The 17,201-nt window shown below is 35.6% G+C and overlaps 1 protein-coding gene across 2 annotated transcripts in view; it reads right to left on the minus strand.

Annotated features, from left to right (window-relative positions):
* Positions 1–16,783, minus strand: part of Lancl1 (LanC like glutathione S-transferase 1) — a 35,471-nt gene extending 18,688 nt beyond the window's left edge. The window contains exons 1-3 of one of the 2 annotated variants that reach the window (XM_005331868.5): positions 16,654–16,783; positions 16,314–16,410; positions 12,605–12,722 (exon numbers count right to left, since the gene is read on the minus strand). In XM_005331868.5, the coding sequence (XP_005331925.1) occupies positions 12,605–12,722; positions 16,314–16,394 (199 nt within the window). In that variant the 5' untranslated portion in view covers positions 16,395–16,410; positions 16,654–16,783. Of the gene's footprint in view, positions 1–12,604; positions 12,723–16,313; positions 16,411–16,627 lie in introns of both variants that reach the window. The other variant, XM_013361366.4, reaches the window with a different exon arrangement.
* Positions 16,784–17,201: the final 418 nt, after the last annotated feature.

Below are 17,201 nucleotides of genomic sequence, written 5' to 3' on the forward strand. Positions count from 1 at the left end.
AACTGAGGTGTTGTCTGCATGTCCTTATTCCAACTACCTGTCACAGTAGATCAAGACTTTCTTCTGAAGCCAACTGGTCTCAGAGTAGACTCAAAGATGTGGAGTATGGAGCCTGCCTGCCTGAAGCATTTTCAAAAACTCTTTTTTCTCCTTAAAGTACATTTTCCATCTCATTTACCATTTTTAGAAGACACGGAGCCTCTGTTTAAATCTAAATTAATAGAGCCAATCTCTTCACAGATTTCACTGCAGTAAAAATGTGGTTTGCAAAATTACATTTCACTGTTCTGAGGACAATTTTAAATTTAGATAGTTTTCTCATTTTGCATGGGTAATCTCCAAAGCTTTGTGCTACAGACAATTCAATTTCACATGTATATTAAGGCCAAATTTTCATTTCCTACAAAAGTTAATAACCTTGTCTGCTCTTTCAAAGTGGCTCCGTGTTAGTAATTCCACAAGTTGATGATCAGATGTACTACTGCTTAAGGTTTGTAGACAAGTGTACAAAACCAAGTATGTGGGTAAGAAAAAAAATTCCCTTTCACAAATGATCAATGTCAAGAGCTTCTTCCTTGAATGAGGTCCTTAATAGGCTTCATCTCCATCCATATCACGCAGATGCTGGCAATCCATTTAAATTGTTACCCTTTCATCTTGCTCTCCTATTCCCACTGATGCCTGAACTTGCTTAATTAAGTTATGTAAGCACAAAAGCCAGATAATAACATGACCGAGATCTGAGAAAATAAAAAGTGATTAAATACAAGTCCAGTGATTGTTTTCCTTTTCAGACCTTTGTCTCTCACAAGCAACAATTTCTCTTAGCCTCAATACTTAACAAACAAAATGTATTAAGGCATACAATTTTAAGATTTGAAGTATTTCTCACGAAAAACATGTAGTCATTTTTTGAGTCTCACAATATTTCACTTATTCTTTTTCTTTCTGAACAGTAGAGAATTATCTAAGTTTCTGAGATTCCATATACTCATGTTTAACATAATTTATCTTCTCCCTCTTGTTCTGGGCCTGGTGTTAGACTTGCTCTTCAGTTTAGTGTTCACCTTCTCTGTCACAAAGCACCCATGGGTGAAAAGGATTTTAAATGATGAATGTTGCCAATTAGAAAAATTATTTTGGACATACTTACAAATCAGCCAAGGTCAGGAAAATAAGACAGAATGTATAAGTCAAAGACATTTCATGTCTTATTAATATTTTTTTATTCCATGTATCCCATTTTCAAGGGACTTACCAATTCTTTCCCTTTCTGCTTTTGTGCTGACTGGAATGAAGGTTTGATGGTGTAGCTAGAACAGCCACTTTTGACCTTAAAGTTGGAAGTTGTGTTATGAGGATGGCAAAATGTCAAGATGAAAGCAGCCTAGACCCTAGAGAACAATGAATTTACTACACCAGTGTTTGGATTGCTATTAACCTAAGATATAAACTTCTGTGTTAAAGCTACTGTTATTTTAAGAGCACTACTACTATTTTAGTAGTGTGTGATTACATCACACACTACTAATCCTAACCCTAAAGAATATGGCTCTTTTCAAAGCTAACAAGGTAGCAGAAGCTAGATCAGACCACATAGGATCTTTTAGCTAATTAAAGATTTGAGGTATTACTTGAAACACACCATTTTAAATCATGAGAAGAGCATAAATAGATTTGTTTTCTCTTAAATTCACTATAGCTACACTGTAAGCCTTGAAACAGTGGATGCAGGAGAAGCAGTTAGGGGGATGTTTCAGGAGTGGGAGTGAGACAATAGGCAGGTGGGTGTGCAGGAGAGATATCATAAGAATGAACTGAGAAGACATTGGTCTGAAAGGTAAAAAATAAACAGCACCTGGTAGGATAACTAAGAGGGAGACACCATGCTGTCTCCCAAATGTCTACCTTCCACAGTTGGGCAATGGTGCCATACCCCAAAGAGAGCAATAGTCATCACCAGGTTTGACAAAGGATGATGAACAGAGATTCATCTTTCTAATATTTTCTTTATTTTTAATCACAGAATATTCTACTTCTTTAAAATATGCCAACAGCCAACTTAAGTAAATTCTTGAGCTTAAGTTTGAATGTCAGATAAAATTTCCTTGTGAACTATGTCAAGCAAAAACTTGAAAAATTGAGATATGCTTCCTTCTTCTATCTATACTTTTTCTTCTCGACCAAAAACAATTTATGAGTTTAATTTTGAATGCATTTAATTATAAACATATACTCCCAATTGTTTTAAGATTTTTAGAATTATTTTTATTTAAAAAAATAAAAGCCTTCTTTTTTTGAACCTGGATGTTTTGAAATTTTCATTAAAATAAAATTTAAGTTAAATATTGTTCTTTGTTGTTATTGTTGGTCTATTCCATAACTATCATTAAGCTATGAAAACTAAGATTTTCTGCCTGAATTTCATTATCTTATTAGATATACTCATATGTGACTTAAACATATGAGTATATTAAACATATGGGTATATTTTAAAAGAGAAAATAATCCATAAGAAGAGAGATATGCTGAGAAATATGTAAAGCAAAATCTAAGTAAGACATTATTTCTCCATCAATCCTCAAGTCATTAAAGGTGATCAATAAAATATTTGGGATACCGTCTTAATTCTGTGTTAACTGAAGTACTCAATGATTCCCAATGCAATTTAGAAGGAGCTTGAATAAAAAAAGACAGTGCAAGTGGGAATTACTTTTCATTAAAAACAAATCAAGACAAAACAAAGAAAACCTGCTTATCATTTCCTCTGTGATCTGAGAGGCTGGGAGAAGCCCATATACTTATACTTTGATGTTAGGACTCCTGGAGCCTGCTTGGCTCTCCTGGAACTGCAGTGTTCAATGCCAATGGTCCTACTCATCAGTGGCTATAGAAACATCAGCTATTTAAAGTGAACAAAATTTAAAATTTAGTTTATCAAAAAAAGTTAAAAATAAAATAAAATCCAGTTTCTCAGTCACACTAACTACATTTGAATGCTTAATAACCACATGTGGCTAGTAGCTGCTGCAGTGGAAAGCACAGGAACATTTCCACCACTGCAGAATGTTCTAGAAATTCTGTACAAGAAGTTCATGAAGTCTGGCACTGCTTCATAGTTCATCCTAGGAATCTCTTGGTTTTGAAATGCTGTTAACTAATTTACTTGAAAGAAAATACTGTGAGGACCAAGTAAAACTGCTGTTGACCGGCATCAGTCCTGGTTGTCAGGATAGAAGCTTTGAACCTTCCATTTCTTTCTACAGTTACTACTCTGGGAAGGGAGGGTAAATTGTTTAGGGACATTTCTAAATCTGCAATTTCCTTACTCAGCTACTTATCCTTAGCAGTACTATAAATACAGCCAGCTGTTGGGAAGTAATTAATACTAAGCCTTTGAATTTCTGAAGAATCATTAGTACTATTCATCTTGACCAATCAAAGACCTTGCTGTATCTCAAATGATATGGAGATGATAAAAATCCCCACAGATAGATGAATCTCTCAAAACACTTTAATTCTGCATTCTACAGATCACTCGTTAACATTTTCCATTTATTTTACAACCTGCCTATAGTGCTATAAAAACCTTTGCCAAGGTACTTCAGCTCTACAAGGTAATTCCTTGCAAGAAAGAGGTTTTTAAAAATTCCCCTGATGTACTCTGATAGGAAAAATCAGGTTAGATTTAACCTCTTGGGAGCCACTGGTGGTGGTCAACTAATACCCAATAGTTTTGAAAGAAAGATACTTCCTAAGAGAGGGAGGTTATAATTGAAGTTCAAATACATTGCTCCTTTGTTGAAACTTTAAAAGCTAATTAATTATTATGTGTTCTTCTTTTTGCATTGGGGTGGCATATAAGAAGTATGAAGTAGGATCACCTGTTTTTCTACATCAGGTTAGTACTTTCTAATCTTAGAACTATTTTCCAACTTTGTGTGTGAATGCATGGATATGTTCATTTCTGTTTCGTCAAAAAAATTACAGCTGTCATTAGGGCAGCTTTCCATTCCCTGTCACTGTTGATACTGGGCACTGTACTTACCACCAAGCCTGGGTATGAACACTGCACACTGATCAGGACATTTGCTCAGCTGCTGGATTAAAGCTGAGCAATATGAGCTGCTGGCTTTCCATATACTCCAGTATTTAAGTACAGGTAAGCTGGGAAAAAACTAGTCATGACTCTGTGTCTTTAATATTATGCAAAACAAAGGAGTTGTTTTTCTTTGTCAAAGAAGAGGTGTCATTTATTTTCAGAGCTAATTGTGCAGGAGGAGAAAATATTTAAGAAAACATTAAACTTTCCTCTTCCTTCCTTTGGTGACTGAAGTTCACTGCTTTGTATATGTCAAATTTGGAAGCACTAGGTCTTTTATTCTGCCATAATAGGTGATAAATCCCTCCTCCTAACAGCTGTTAAGAGCATAGATTCTCCATGCTGGTGTTGAAGCCTGCCTTCTGCCACTTTCTGGCTGTGTGATCTCAAAAAAACTTGCTATATACAAGCATTTTTATCTGTAAAACGTAAATAATAGTAATTATTCTACAGAATGACTGTGAATCTTGCTAATCACTCAGAATAGTCCCTGGCATATAATAACAATAAATGCCCAATTCCATTAGATGTTAAGTCACATTGCCCTCTTTCCGATCCCTGATTTAAAGGGACAGTGTGGAAGAAATATACTCTCCTCTTTTCCCATGTTCCTGCATCTCTCCTCCCTCCCAGATTCTCTTATCCATGAGGCTAGAATAGTGTTCCCTACACATATGTTACCTGGCCTCTCTCATTAGTTTTCTGAAAAGTCTGTGCTTTCTTCAGGCTCTCACTTTCTTCTTTTTTGTTCCCCACACTGTCATGCACATCTTCACTCTTTTTAGTCTGCACAGGTAGTAGCTGGAGTAGCAATCACAGGGCACTTATCTTCCTTCCTTTCTTCCTTCCTTCCATCCATCCATCATCCATCCAACAAATATTTATTAAACACTGACTATGGACCTGGCTAGGCACTTAGTGCTGAAGTTATTGGGATGAAAAACATAGACACAGCTGTAGCTTTCTTTGGGTTGTCTGTAAAAGTCAAATTGCTTAGATATGTCTTCCTTCCCTCCCACCACTTCTTTTGATCTCTCTATACTTTCATCCTGCATTTTGTGCTTCACTGGTGAGGTTTAAACCCTACACTTATTTCAAGCTTCTGTCTTAGTAATTTAAGGTAACCTACAGAACAATAACATGAACATTATACACAGCACAGCTAGAAAGAGAGCAGGAAATGCTCTTGGCCTAGTCATCTATCTAGTGGCTGCTGTAAAGGGCTTTAATAAATCCGGTGTGGATTCACACCCTTGATTCCCTCCATGTGCCTTACCAGCCCTGGATGGGAGGAGGGATAGTTGCCTCTCATGAAGGTGAAGGACATTTGCTCAGAGCTCAAATTAGATACTGAAATGCTGGTTCTGATGCAGAGCTACTTATAAGATCAAATTACAAAGAGAAGACACCTGGCCAGAGTGATTCCTTTCAAATAAATATGGTGTCAGCAGTAACTAAGAGCCACATGCTAAAGCCATAGCTCAAAGGCTATACATTTGGCAGATCAGAGAAACAGCATCTTGAAACACTATAATGACTTGCAAGTTGATATTACTCTAGGGATTGTGCTGCACAGCCTCTTATTTAAAATGTTATCTAAACTTGAAAAGAGGAAATATATGCCAATCTTAGCCTCATTAATTTTGTGAGTTGGTTACAGAAACATGGGTCATGCTTTTTAAAAATAAAACCCCTGAAGTCCTGGATATATATATATATATATATATTTTTTTTTTTTTGAAGTGTGAGCTATTACCATTTCCCTTTGGAATCATAGTTAAGACTATGGAAAAAATGAAGTTAAATGTGAGCTAGTACTTTCCCTCATTTTTCCTTAAAGACCCTAGTGAGATAAGACACCTCTTGGGTTTACTTACTTTTCTACTAAGTTATCTGCAACGGGAGCAATCTTTCCCAGAAAATGCTTATTTCTAACTCAAGAACACTTCATCTGCTCATTTAATCCTTTATAATAATTCCTTACAAGTGTTTTGTGCCTTCCATCATATAAAGCATTTTAAAAATTCTCCTAGATACTCCCCAGAACCCACAATCTGGAACAAAACCCAGTCCAATGACAAGCTAGTGTTCTGGTCTCTGTGCCACAGATGCCATGGATCTCTGGACAAGGACCACTAAGTAGCTGATGGGATTTGATTTTACAGGGCCTCCACACCTGTTATTTTTCTGCACTGTGTGCTGTTATATGTAGACACATATAGAAGTTCTTAACTGAGTACCTAAATAACCAAAATGCTTCCCCTGCTGCTCTAGCTGAAAGAACATACTGTAAAGAACTCCTGTAAATCTACTGGGAGGAGAATTAGGGTAAAAATGAACAACTCATGCTTACTGCTGGCATGTGTCATATATCAATATAATGATAGATTATACTTCAGTGTACTAAATTTTATAAGAGAGGATACTGGTGAAAAGAACTGAGGTTGTTTCTTTACAATATCAATTATTAACAGCTGTAAAAACTACTGATTGATTTCAGGTTATGGATGATAATGCATTTGAGAAGATCCTCAAACAAGTCTTTTCAAATACAAGCAATTATGAGGAAAGTCTTGATCAATGAATTTTATATTCAGAGACCACATTGAATATATTAACATAGGATTAGGGGATGGGAAAAACACCTATATAAGAATGCTGGAGATTTCATTTTTCTAGCTGCAAACTGCCCATATGTTTTTCCAGGATTTACTTCATGTAAGTAACTATCAAATAACCTTTTTCTTGTAGACTTAACAGGAATTCCTCTTGCTGTTCAATAAGGCTTCTTTTCCTCTTTCCTTCCAAATTTCTTTTTTGCTTCACCAGGAATTATTCTTATTTTTATTTTTAGATAAAACACTTAAATCTGACTTGTCATTAGCCATTTCTAAAATGTTTGTAAAACATGAGTTATCGGGTCATCATTGCTCAGATTATTCCATTTCATAGCTTAAGTAAATAATCTTTGCTTATGAAATGTATAGAATAAAATGTAGAAGCTGAAAATACATGCAAACATACACTCATTCAAAGGCTAAATAATAGGACTCAAGAGCCAAGTTTGTTGGGCTGAACTCTAACTGTGTAACCTACTAGCTGTGTAACCTTGAGAGGTACTTGACCTTGCTTTTCTTCATTTTTCTTGTTTGTGAGATGGACCCATGCCATGGAGGTGTTCTGAGAATTAGAATAATGAATTAACACAAACAATTAGGATTGTACCTAATATATAACATTAGTTATTGGTGTACATTCACACACATTTTTGCTCCTATCATTCAAATGTCTCAGTAACTTTTAAGATGAATTATGTTTTGATCTTTACTCCTGTGCTTCAATAATCAAATGATATATGAAACTGCATACCAATGACCCTCATTCCCTTGGAAAACAAAAATTTATTCAATATAGTTCATTATTAAATTACTGAATCCTTTTTCTGAACATTAATGTATAGTAATAATCTGTTATCTTTCACTGTCTGAAAATTTGATTAATCACAATGCCTTATTCCTGGATGACAATGAGAGAGATCAGGGAGATTTATGGCAAAAATTGCCTCACTTGAAGATATGAGATAGCTTTGGGGTTTTAAAACATTCTACCTTTTCTCTTTCCTAAATTCAAGGCCTTTTTACTTCTCTTTTGTAAAGAAAAAAAGGTAAGAGTCAGGTTATCTGCAAGTCAACTTGACTCAGCTTGTGATACTGCACAAGGATAACCTAAAGGTATAAATATGTAAGCTTCAGTGGCAAATGTTTGAATTCTAATAATTTACTTTTTTAGTTACTTTTGTTACTATATCTCATTCTCTGCTTCTATTTAAGAATAAAAGCCAAGTTAATTTCACTTGTCAAATAGTTTGCAAAGTGAATGTACAGTACTATCTAAAGTGATCATTTGCTTCTTTTAAATTTCGGTTTAAACCTGTACATATCACCCTTACCAAGCAAATATTTTGTATATGTGAATTATTTAGAATATTTCTATTTCAAATCTTAATCTTCTTGAACTAAACCAGCATTCAGCTATGGAACTACAGTATTACTGGGAAGTAAACCATAACAAACAAGATGGTAAAGTTCTAATCATAATTGTTATTTTCCAAAGCACATATAGCATAAAGAGATGTTATAGAAGAAATTTTAATAAGTACCCCCATCATTGTTGGCCTCAAAAGACAGACAACGGGAAAAACTAAAAGAGTAAAGGCTTTTGGTTTTAAGTATGTGTGTAATATTAAGCCCAAATGTTGCTTCATCTCTTCAGTAGAACTCTTCAAGATCAACTGAACAGTGAAGATAAATCTAGACACAGCGTGAACAACGCACTGTGAAGATGAGCAGCCTAGTTCATAGCTTTCTTTACAGTTATGAAGTAGAAATACAGATGTGTAACCATTGGATTTAATATGGACTGGTACAAACAAATTAAGGACTTTAGAATCCCACAACAGCAAAGAGATTGAGAGGAAGCACAATGGACAACTGTTTAATCAAGCTGAAAAAGAGCAATGTTTTGCAGTATTAAGTCTGGAACCAGTTGCAATTCCTTCTAGACTTAAGTTATACCTACCTTTAGAAAAATCATTCATGACTTGGTGTTTTGGTTCTAGGCTTTAAAAAAAGATTATAATTAAAATGAAGAAAAAGACTTAACAAAGAATAAAGGTGTTCTGAAACAAAATGAATCTGCCAGGAAACAAACAGCTGGCAAAATATTGCTTATTAGCACATTTCAAACTACTTCATGATATTGATAAATTTATTACAAAAATTCCCCTCCCATCAAAGTAGATAGAAGTTAGAGATCCTTTTGCAGATGGAAAAATTGAGATTTGTCATTTAAATAGTTTGTGCAAAACACTGGAATAAAAGAGAGGATCACTTTTGTTGCTATGTAGATGAGTTACGGCAGAGATGACTGCATTTTATTTAAAAATTCACTCTCCTTTAAGTAACAAAACCTTGGTTAACAGACTACATTTACCGTCTTTCCTTATTAACAAAAGTGACTGTGTTATTATATTCCAGCCAAGGCAAGCTAAGCAGAATTGAAATAATGAGTGAGATTTCCACAAAGTCTTTTTAAGGACAAGGAATGCATTCTTCTTTAACTTTTCTTTCTTCCAAGAATCTGAAAAACTGATATAATGGCTGGATTTTTAATGGTCATCTTTTTTTTTGTTTTGCTTTTTGGTATTGGAGAGTGAGTCCTGGGGTGCTAAACCACTGAGCTACATCCCCAGATCTTTTTTGTATTTTACTTAGAGACAGGGTCTCACTGAGTTACTTAGGTCTTGCTAAGTTGCTGAAGTTGGCTTTGAACTCACAATCCGCCTGACTCAGCCTCCTGAGCCACTGGGATTACAAGCATGCACCACCACATCTGGCTTAATGGTCATCTCAATCAAAAGGCAGACCTAGTGGCTGAGGGATGATGAAGCAGAAAGAAGCCTGCATTCCCATTAACATCCTAAGGCTATCTTATTAACCCTCTCTCAACCTCCTTTTACATGAAAGAAAAAAAAAAAAACCTTATCTAAACCACCATAATTTTTTTGAGTATAAGCAGTTGAACCAAATGTATCCCCAGTTCAAATGCAATAGGAATCAAATAGTATTTCTATTGGAGAAGAAAATTTAACACAATAATTTAAAATCCTAATTATAATCATGTAGTTTTCTCACACAAACTATATTTAATGATAACTTGCAAAAGCTTTCATTGCACAGACAACAAATGCTCAAAAAATATCAATGTTGAAGAAAAGAAGTTATAAAGGTTTTCTATAATAAGCTAAAATTTCCCCAAATAATGAAATTAAAAAAATATTTTTTAGCTGTAGATGGACACAAATCTTTTCTCTTATTTATTTTTATGTGGTGCTGAGGATCTAACTCAGGTCCTTATGCATGCAAGGCAAGCACTCTATCAATGAGCTATAACCCCAGCCCAAATAATGGAATTTTTGACAAGTAAAAAATAAGTGCAAACAATAAGGTAATATTTATAAAAATATGGTGCAAAAGTTGTTGCTGCACAAAGTTAAAAAGCTATAATTCTTGATTTCTAAAAAGTATCAGTTTTAGAAAGAACATGGGCATGTAGAAAGCAACATACAAATACATCATCATATAAACATTGCTTTGACACCCAACATCAAGTATTTTGATTGTGTTGTTTGTGGATGCATTTTTTGGTAATAAATTGAAGTTACAAATAGATAGTAGTTGGTAAACTATAAAATAATGGGAAAAGGCATTAATATTATGATCTTCTGTGGTCAAATCAAACTTTAATTTCTTGTGCTACTCAGAGCTTTATGTCATTCAGACTGTCTCAAAACTGAAACAGGGAAGCATTTAACTTAACAAAACACTAGAGGAGACAGTCTATTTTATGTGGGAATAATGGCTTTTTAATAGTGTTCGATTAGGGGACATTAGGAATCTTGCCTCGAAAGCCATTAGCAAATTTATCCAGAAGATTTTATGCTACATCATAAAACAACAAGAAACTGAAGATATCCTAAATGGCTTAGTATGCCAATTTGCTTCAGATACTTGCCATATAAGCTGCTTTCAGGAGCCAGTAATGAGTATCACAGATACTCAAGGATAAAAGACACTGACATTCAAAGGAGATGATGCCAGACAGCCAAGAAAACAAACAACTTGCATTTTATTTTGGAGTGAAATTTATTTTATTTTTCTACAGAAAGCCTCTTTTTTTTTTTTTTTTTTTCATTTTTTGTGGTGCTGGGGATTGAGCCCAGGACCCTGAACATGCAACCTATGCATACACTCTCCCACTAAGCCACATCCCCAGCCTAGAAAGTGTAACTTTCAATTAGTTTCTCAACTAGCTCTAGCAGTTAGGGAGTCTGAATAATAGCTTTTCCTAACATTGTCCAATACTTGAAATCAGTCCCCACTTTTTTTGTCCTAAAGCAAGATATCTTGTAATAAGTAACAATATAAGCTCATCTGAATGGCTGATTTAGGGGTTAAGTCATTCTTTTGTAATCAGTCCAAGAATTAAGTCTAATAATCTGTCTCAGCCTCTCTCTCTCCTCTTTTCTTTGGTCAGGGAAAATAACAGAAACTCCAAATATATTAGGAAAAGATTTGTAAATCTAGGCATTATATATTATTACCATGTGGTAATCAAAAGGAAAGCTAAAGACAACTTGAATTGTATTGGCCCTATTTTATTCAAATTCTGATAATTTTAAATAAAGAACAGTAATGTTCACCAATGAGATTAATCTACTAATTACACCACATATGGAAAACAGCAGATAACAAATGAAAATTGTGGTAACTTCCTTCATTTTATTCTCATCTTAACAGTTCCAATGTTAAGCTTCTAAAATCCACAAAATCATTAAACTTAAGACAAATGGTTCAACATTATCTAGTCCATTCTTTTTTATTTTTGTGAAATACTAATCTTAAAGCTCCCCAAAATTATAACTTTGCTGATTCTATCTGCCTTTCCTATCCTTGTAAGGAAAAACAGAATCACTTATTACTAAAAAGAATTGCTAAAAAATTGCTGTTGTACATTTCTTTCATAAAGAAGCCCTTAAATTGCACTTCATATATCACTATCTGCAACAGGAACACTGATGCTTGTAAAATGGAAGTTGGGTCCCAATCATAACCTAGGAAATCAAAATATCTGCTGTATGATCCAGGAACCTACATTTTAATGAAAAGCAGCATGTCTTCAAATGCAAAGCTCTAGAATACAAACTTGTTCCTCCATTCATCAAAATAAATGGGAAACACTGGGTCTCTAAGACTATGCTTTCTTCAACATTATAACATAGCTTGTCTCTTTTGTCTCTCTAAATTAGGTCAACTATTTTTAGTTCTTCAATTTTCCTTCTTGGTTTCTCTCTCATTTTTTTTTTTTTTTTGACACCAATGTACTATTCGTTCCCAATTTTCTCCCAAGCTTTAGGTGTTTGACATAGGTACACAGCAAATGCAAAACAACCAGCAATAATCATATGAATTAATTCATGAACTCAATATTTACCCTGTGTGCTGTAGAGATCCCTATTACAGGACAACTGTTTGATAAATGATACTTCTAGACATATTTTATTCCCTGAGGATAAATCCTTCTTATCTGTTACAGGTACTATGCTTTGAATCTTTTCTTAACCTCTTTCCATTGAATTCCACTTCCAAACTTACTATGTAATGCTTAAAATCAGGTTTTTTTTTTTTTTTTTTTACTTCAGAAAGCTACTAGCCATCCAAATGTTAGGCATGAATATGGGCAGTATGCTTACCATGCCATAAATTCTGGGAACTGGTAACAGCCCAGAAGCCTGAGTTGAGAGCACAGCATCTCCTAAAGGCAGTGACTCACAGGCAAATGCAAGAAGCACTGAAAGGTGTGCCACTCAGCCAGACAGCACTTGAAAGGTAACACAGTGGATCTCATATACAATGCTTATGCCAGCTCATTAGCACTCTGTACCTGTCCAGCCAGTATAACCAGTGCCATCCCGAGGGTCTGCTGACTTTAGGCCTCTTTCCATTTGCTGAAGGAGCTCTCGAATCTTATTGGTCAAGCGCTGTGAGAACTCAGGAGTCAACTGTAGGTATTAAGGGAAAACAAATATTAAAAAACATGGTCTGAGCTGGATGGCCATGCCTGTAATCCCAGCAACTTGGAAGGCTGAGGCAGGAGGACTATGAGTTCGAAGCCAGACTCAGCAATTTAGTGAGGCCCTATGCAACTTAGCAAGACCCTGTCTCAAAATAAAACATAAAAAGGGCTGGGGATGTGGCTCAGTGGTAATGTGGCTCTGGGTTAAATCTCTAGTAACCCCCACCCCCACCAAAAAAATCCTCCAAACAAAACAAAACAAAAAAAACCCACCCCCAAACAAACAAAAAAAAAAAAAAAAGAAAGAAAAAAGAAAAAAAGAAAAAGAAAAAACGTGGTCTGCTGGGTGTGGTGGCTCACGCCTGTAATCCCAGTGACTTGGTAGAGGTTGAAATAGGAGGATAGTTTGGCCAAATCAGCAAGACCATCTCAAAATAGAAAAGAAAAAGGGCTGGGGATGTAGACAAGTGGTAGAGCACTCCTGGGTTCAATCTCTAGTATAAGATGGGGAGAGAAATTTAAAAAAATTTTAAAACTTGGGCCACCCAACCTCCTGGAGGGCACTTCATTTCCACCTAGACCACATTTTTCTTGAGAACTTTACAATTAACAAGGGCATGTTAACACAACTTAAAAGTACTACTACATTTTTCTACTCAAGACAAGAAATATTGTTTTAAGTTAAATGTTTTCAAAGATTTTTCCACCTAATAGGGAATCATCTATTATTTGAAACAATATTTTTATATGTAAAGTCATTATTAAATTAAGTATGAATTAAAGGTGTTGTTTTTAACAGCAACACTGGACTCAAGCAGTTATAACATAATAACATAAATCCTCAAAAGAAACTTGTGTTTTTGTTGTTTTAAATGGAAAATTAAAAAAAAAAATTTTGGCAAAAAGTATAAAGAAAGCAAAACAAATTCATGCACATCAGGAACCTCAAGCTGAGTAGAAAGAACTTGTCAAACCTATCATCAAAACCCATACCCAGGAAAGTGCCTGGCAAAAAGAAAGGGCTTCATAAATACTGCTGAATCAATGAACCTGGCTATATCCTCCCCTGTTATTAGTTGAATGATCTTGTCCGCCTCATAATTTTTCTATGTTTCAATAACCTTCATAAAGTCAGAACAATAACACCTGCCCTACCAATTTCAAAAGGTATTCTGAGGATTAAATGAGATTGTATGTTACATTTTTTTCTCAGACATAAATGTTGACATTTTTACAATTTTTTTTAGTAGGCCAAGGGTATATGACAAGTAATAACTTGGATATGGATTGAAAGTACACTAAAGTAGGAGGTCTGGGGTTATACATAACATCCATATGAAGGTCTACAGATGTTAGGCAACTATCTTCCTATAGGCATATGAAAAAAATATTTTTAAAGTTCTATATATAGAATCTTTAAGTGTTTTAAAAAGTCACTTTAAATTATCAAACATTTTAGGAACTTCCTGTGATTCTCAGACTTGGATTTCACAAACCAATATAATTTCAAAACAATATAAAGGAACATCACAAAGATCCAAATATTTTATATTACCTTGTGAGTATGGTACAAACAAATCTAACCACTGCCTATTGTCATCAGAATCCCATTTTTAAAAAATGAGTATCTTAACAGCGTGAAAGGTAAAAAGGAAGTATAAAGTTAATAATAATAAGACATTAAGATTCACTTCTTAGGAGCGCTATTGATAAGGCTGATCAGATTTTCAACCACATCTGGCTTTACTCTGAAGCACCACTATGATTCCTAACTTTAGGATCTGAAGATGAAACCGCATTGTTTGACAGACATATTTCCATTATTTAATAATTTCTGTCAAAAAGTTAAGATTTCAACTAGCCTTGGGAATTAAGTTTATTATGATAAAATATACTTCAATATTATTATAAAGGTCTATAAATCTCAAGTAGATAGAAGAGTGTGAGAATACACCACCTTCTGTACATAGATCATGTATAATTTATCATCTTGCCTGGCCTTACATTGAGGGGCCAAGAATAATGAGACTGCCTCAGCCTGAGAAAGGGAAGATACTTTCTACTTGGAACATGCTGCATTTAATAAAGGTGACTTGCCTGAGAGTATCGATTACATGTGGCAGACCACCAAATTATTCAAACTCTAGCAATTACATGAAAAGTCTCTAAAAGTCCTTTATTCCTGACAGATGCCAGAAAACAAAAGAGTTTCTTATTGAATAAAATCTTTATGTTAACAAATGAAGGAGGACAGACCCCTCCAGGGTCTGTCTGATCTTTTGTGTTCAACATTAAACAATTTTAGAACTGGTATGCTAGTTTCTTTGTAGGATCTGTTCAAAAACTGAAAGACAATAAATTACATTATGATTTGGGGGCCAGAGTTTAGATTTGTGGGGTTTTCCCCTCAGAATTCTGTGAATTAATTTATAAGAAGTATATAATTGATAAGTAGCCTAAATAGCAAGTTACATTTTTATTAAAGGCTTCTATCACTGAGACACATCTTCTAGTGTTTTCTCTGCCAAGCTAGCATGAAGCAACACATCCTCCTCTAACAAGACAAGGCATATACTTCAGCTTCCAGATCTGCAGGGCTAGGCAGAATGCAGGCCCATCTGGCCAATGGGAATCCACCTAACTTCAAGATAATGATGAAAAAAAGCCTTGTGTGCAGCTCAATAATGGCTTTTAAATGATCAGATTGACCCTAACTCTATACACATATGGGTAGCCTTCTATACTACACCTTCTATCCCTCCTACCTGCATTACTGACCCAAATTAATCTATAATAACTAGTGTCTTAAGGGAGGAACCAAAAGAGACGCATAAAGTTAATTTGACAGATATGGAATCTGTAAGGTCATTATATAAAACTGTGTGTGTGACTGACAACTTTTGAAGAAATACAGTGATATGAAAAAAAAAAAAAAAAAAAAGATGTGTCTAATCTAACTCAGGATTTCCCAAACTAAGTATTATTAAGCAGAGGCCTAAGAAAAAAGAGGCTCCTGAAAGCAAGTGCTTTCAACCTTCTGGTTTTTTCCCCCCAGCCATGGAGATGTCCTGCAAAGGGTGTCAAATAATTTCAGGTGTATTTTCCACCTTTCTCTTTGCATTATTAGTTTAAAAGCGTCCTTACCACACAATCAGTTTGCTCTCTCATTATTACCTCATCCACACTCGTGTACTGTCATAAAGGAATAACATCATGGCACCAATGAATACCATTAGGATTCCTCACCTCTTTTTAAGAAGCAAACCAAAATGTATCAGAAGTGCCAAACTAAGGGCAAACTGTGCAACCGCCAATTTTAGCAATTTATATTCCCAGAGACTGAGGTTATTTCTTTATTAATAGCATTAATAACTTTATCTTATTGCCAACATGTTCAAAGAATGCACTTTAACAAATATTTTATATATGTTTAAGTTATCTTTTATATTTGTCCTCAAATCACATTTTTTTAAATGGGAATGGCATCCGCCTAAAGCAAAACTGAACTCCTTTCCGAACGCTTGGAGGGTGGTGTAACGGGCAGGTAGGGATGCAGGCAGATACACCCCAAACTCACCCTCCCAGCAGAATCAAAGTAGCATTCGGCCAGAGATTTGTTATAATCGGCATAAGGATTCGGGAAGGCCCTTTGAGCCATGCTGCCGGAAGCGAGCCTGCAGAACAGGGGAAAAAAAGATCCTGGGCTGAGAAAGGGGCCTCGCGAGTTGCGAGGGCGGCAGCCGGCGCTCGTGAAACCCCTTCCTGGCAGCTTCTTCCCGGCAGCTCCGGGGCAACCGGGCGGTATCAGCGGTCCGAGTGGACACAGAGGCCCCGGTCGAGTCGCCAGGGCACGGCACCTTCGCGAAAAGGCTGCCGCGGCCCGAAACCCACCGAAATGAAGAGGACCCGTTTCGCACCCCACGTCCCCAAGCCTGTGATTAAAAGCAAGCGGGGAATCCTGAGGCCTGAAGCGTCCCTCCGCCTGGGCCTCACACCACGCAGCCTCTGACAACAACAGAAGCGACGCGATCACCGCCCACTTCCTGCCAGAAGGACCAATCAGAGTCTTCGCCGCGGCCAAGACCCGCCCCCTTGCTTTCAGTTTATTAAAGGGGCAAGAGTGTGATTACTAAAGGATAATGCAAGGTAATTTAATTTCTGGGTAGCAGCAGTGAGGACATCTTAAAAAAAAAAATACACACGTGCCCAATAGTTTCTACTCTTCTTTTAATGGGAATTCAAATCCATATTTATAATAATTGGTTAAAAAAATCTGGAGAAGGAAAAACAGACCGTTTTGAGATCTGAACATATATCAATGTTACTACTGCTCTGAGTAAATAAAATTGGCATTATAATGACTTTCTACAAACCTTTAAACCTTTATGTTTGTTTAAGAAAAAGAAAAAGAAGAAAGAAAAGAAACAAAAGTACTAACAGGACCACCATTAACAAAAACAAGGAA

The sequence above is a fragment of the Ictidomys tridecemlineatus genome, chromosome 7 (genome assembly GCF_052094955.1).
Source record: "Ictidomys tridecemlineatus isolate mIctTri1 chromosome 7, mIctTri1.hap1, whole genome shotgun sequence".
Lineage (NCBI taxonomy): Eukaryota > Metazoa > Chordata > Mammalia > Rodentia > Sciuridae > Ictidomys > Ictidomys tridecemlineatus.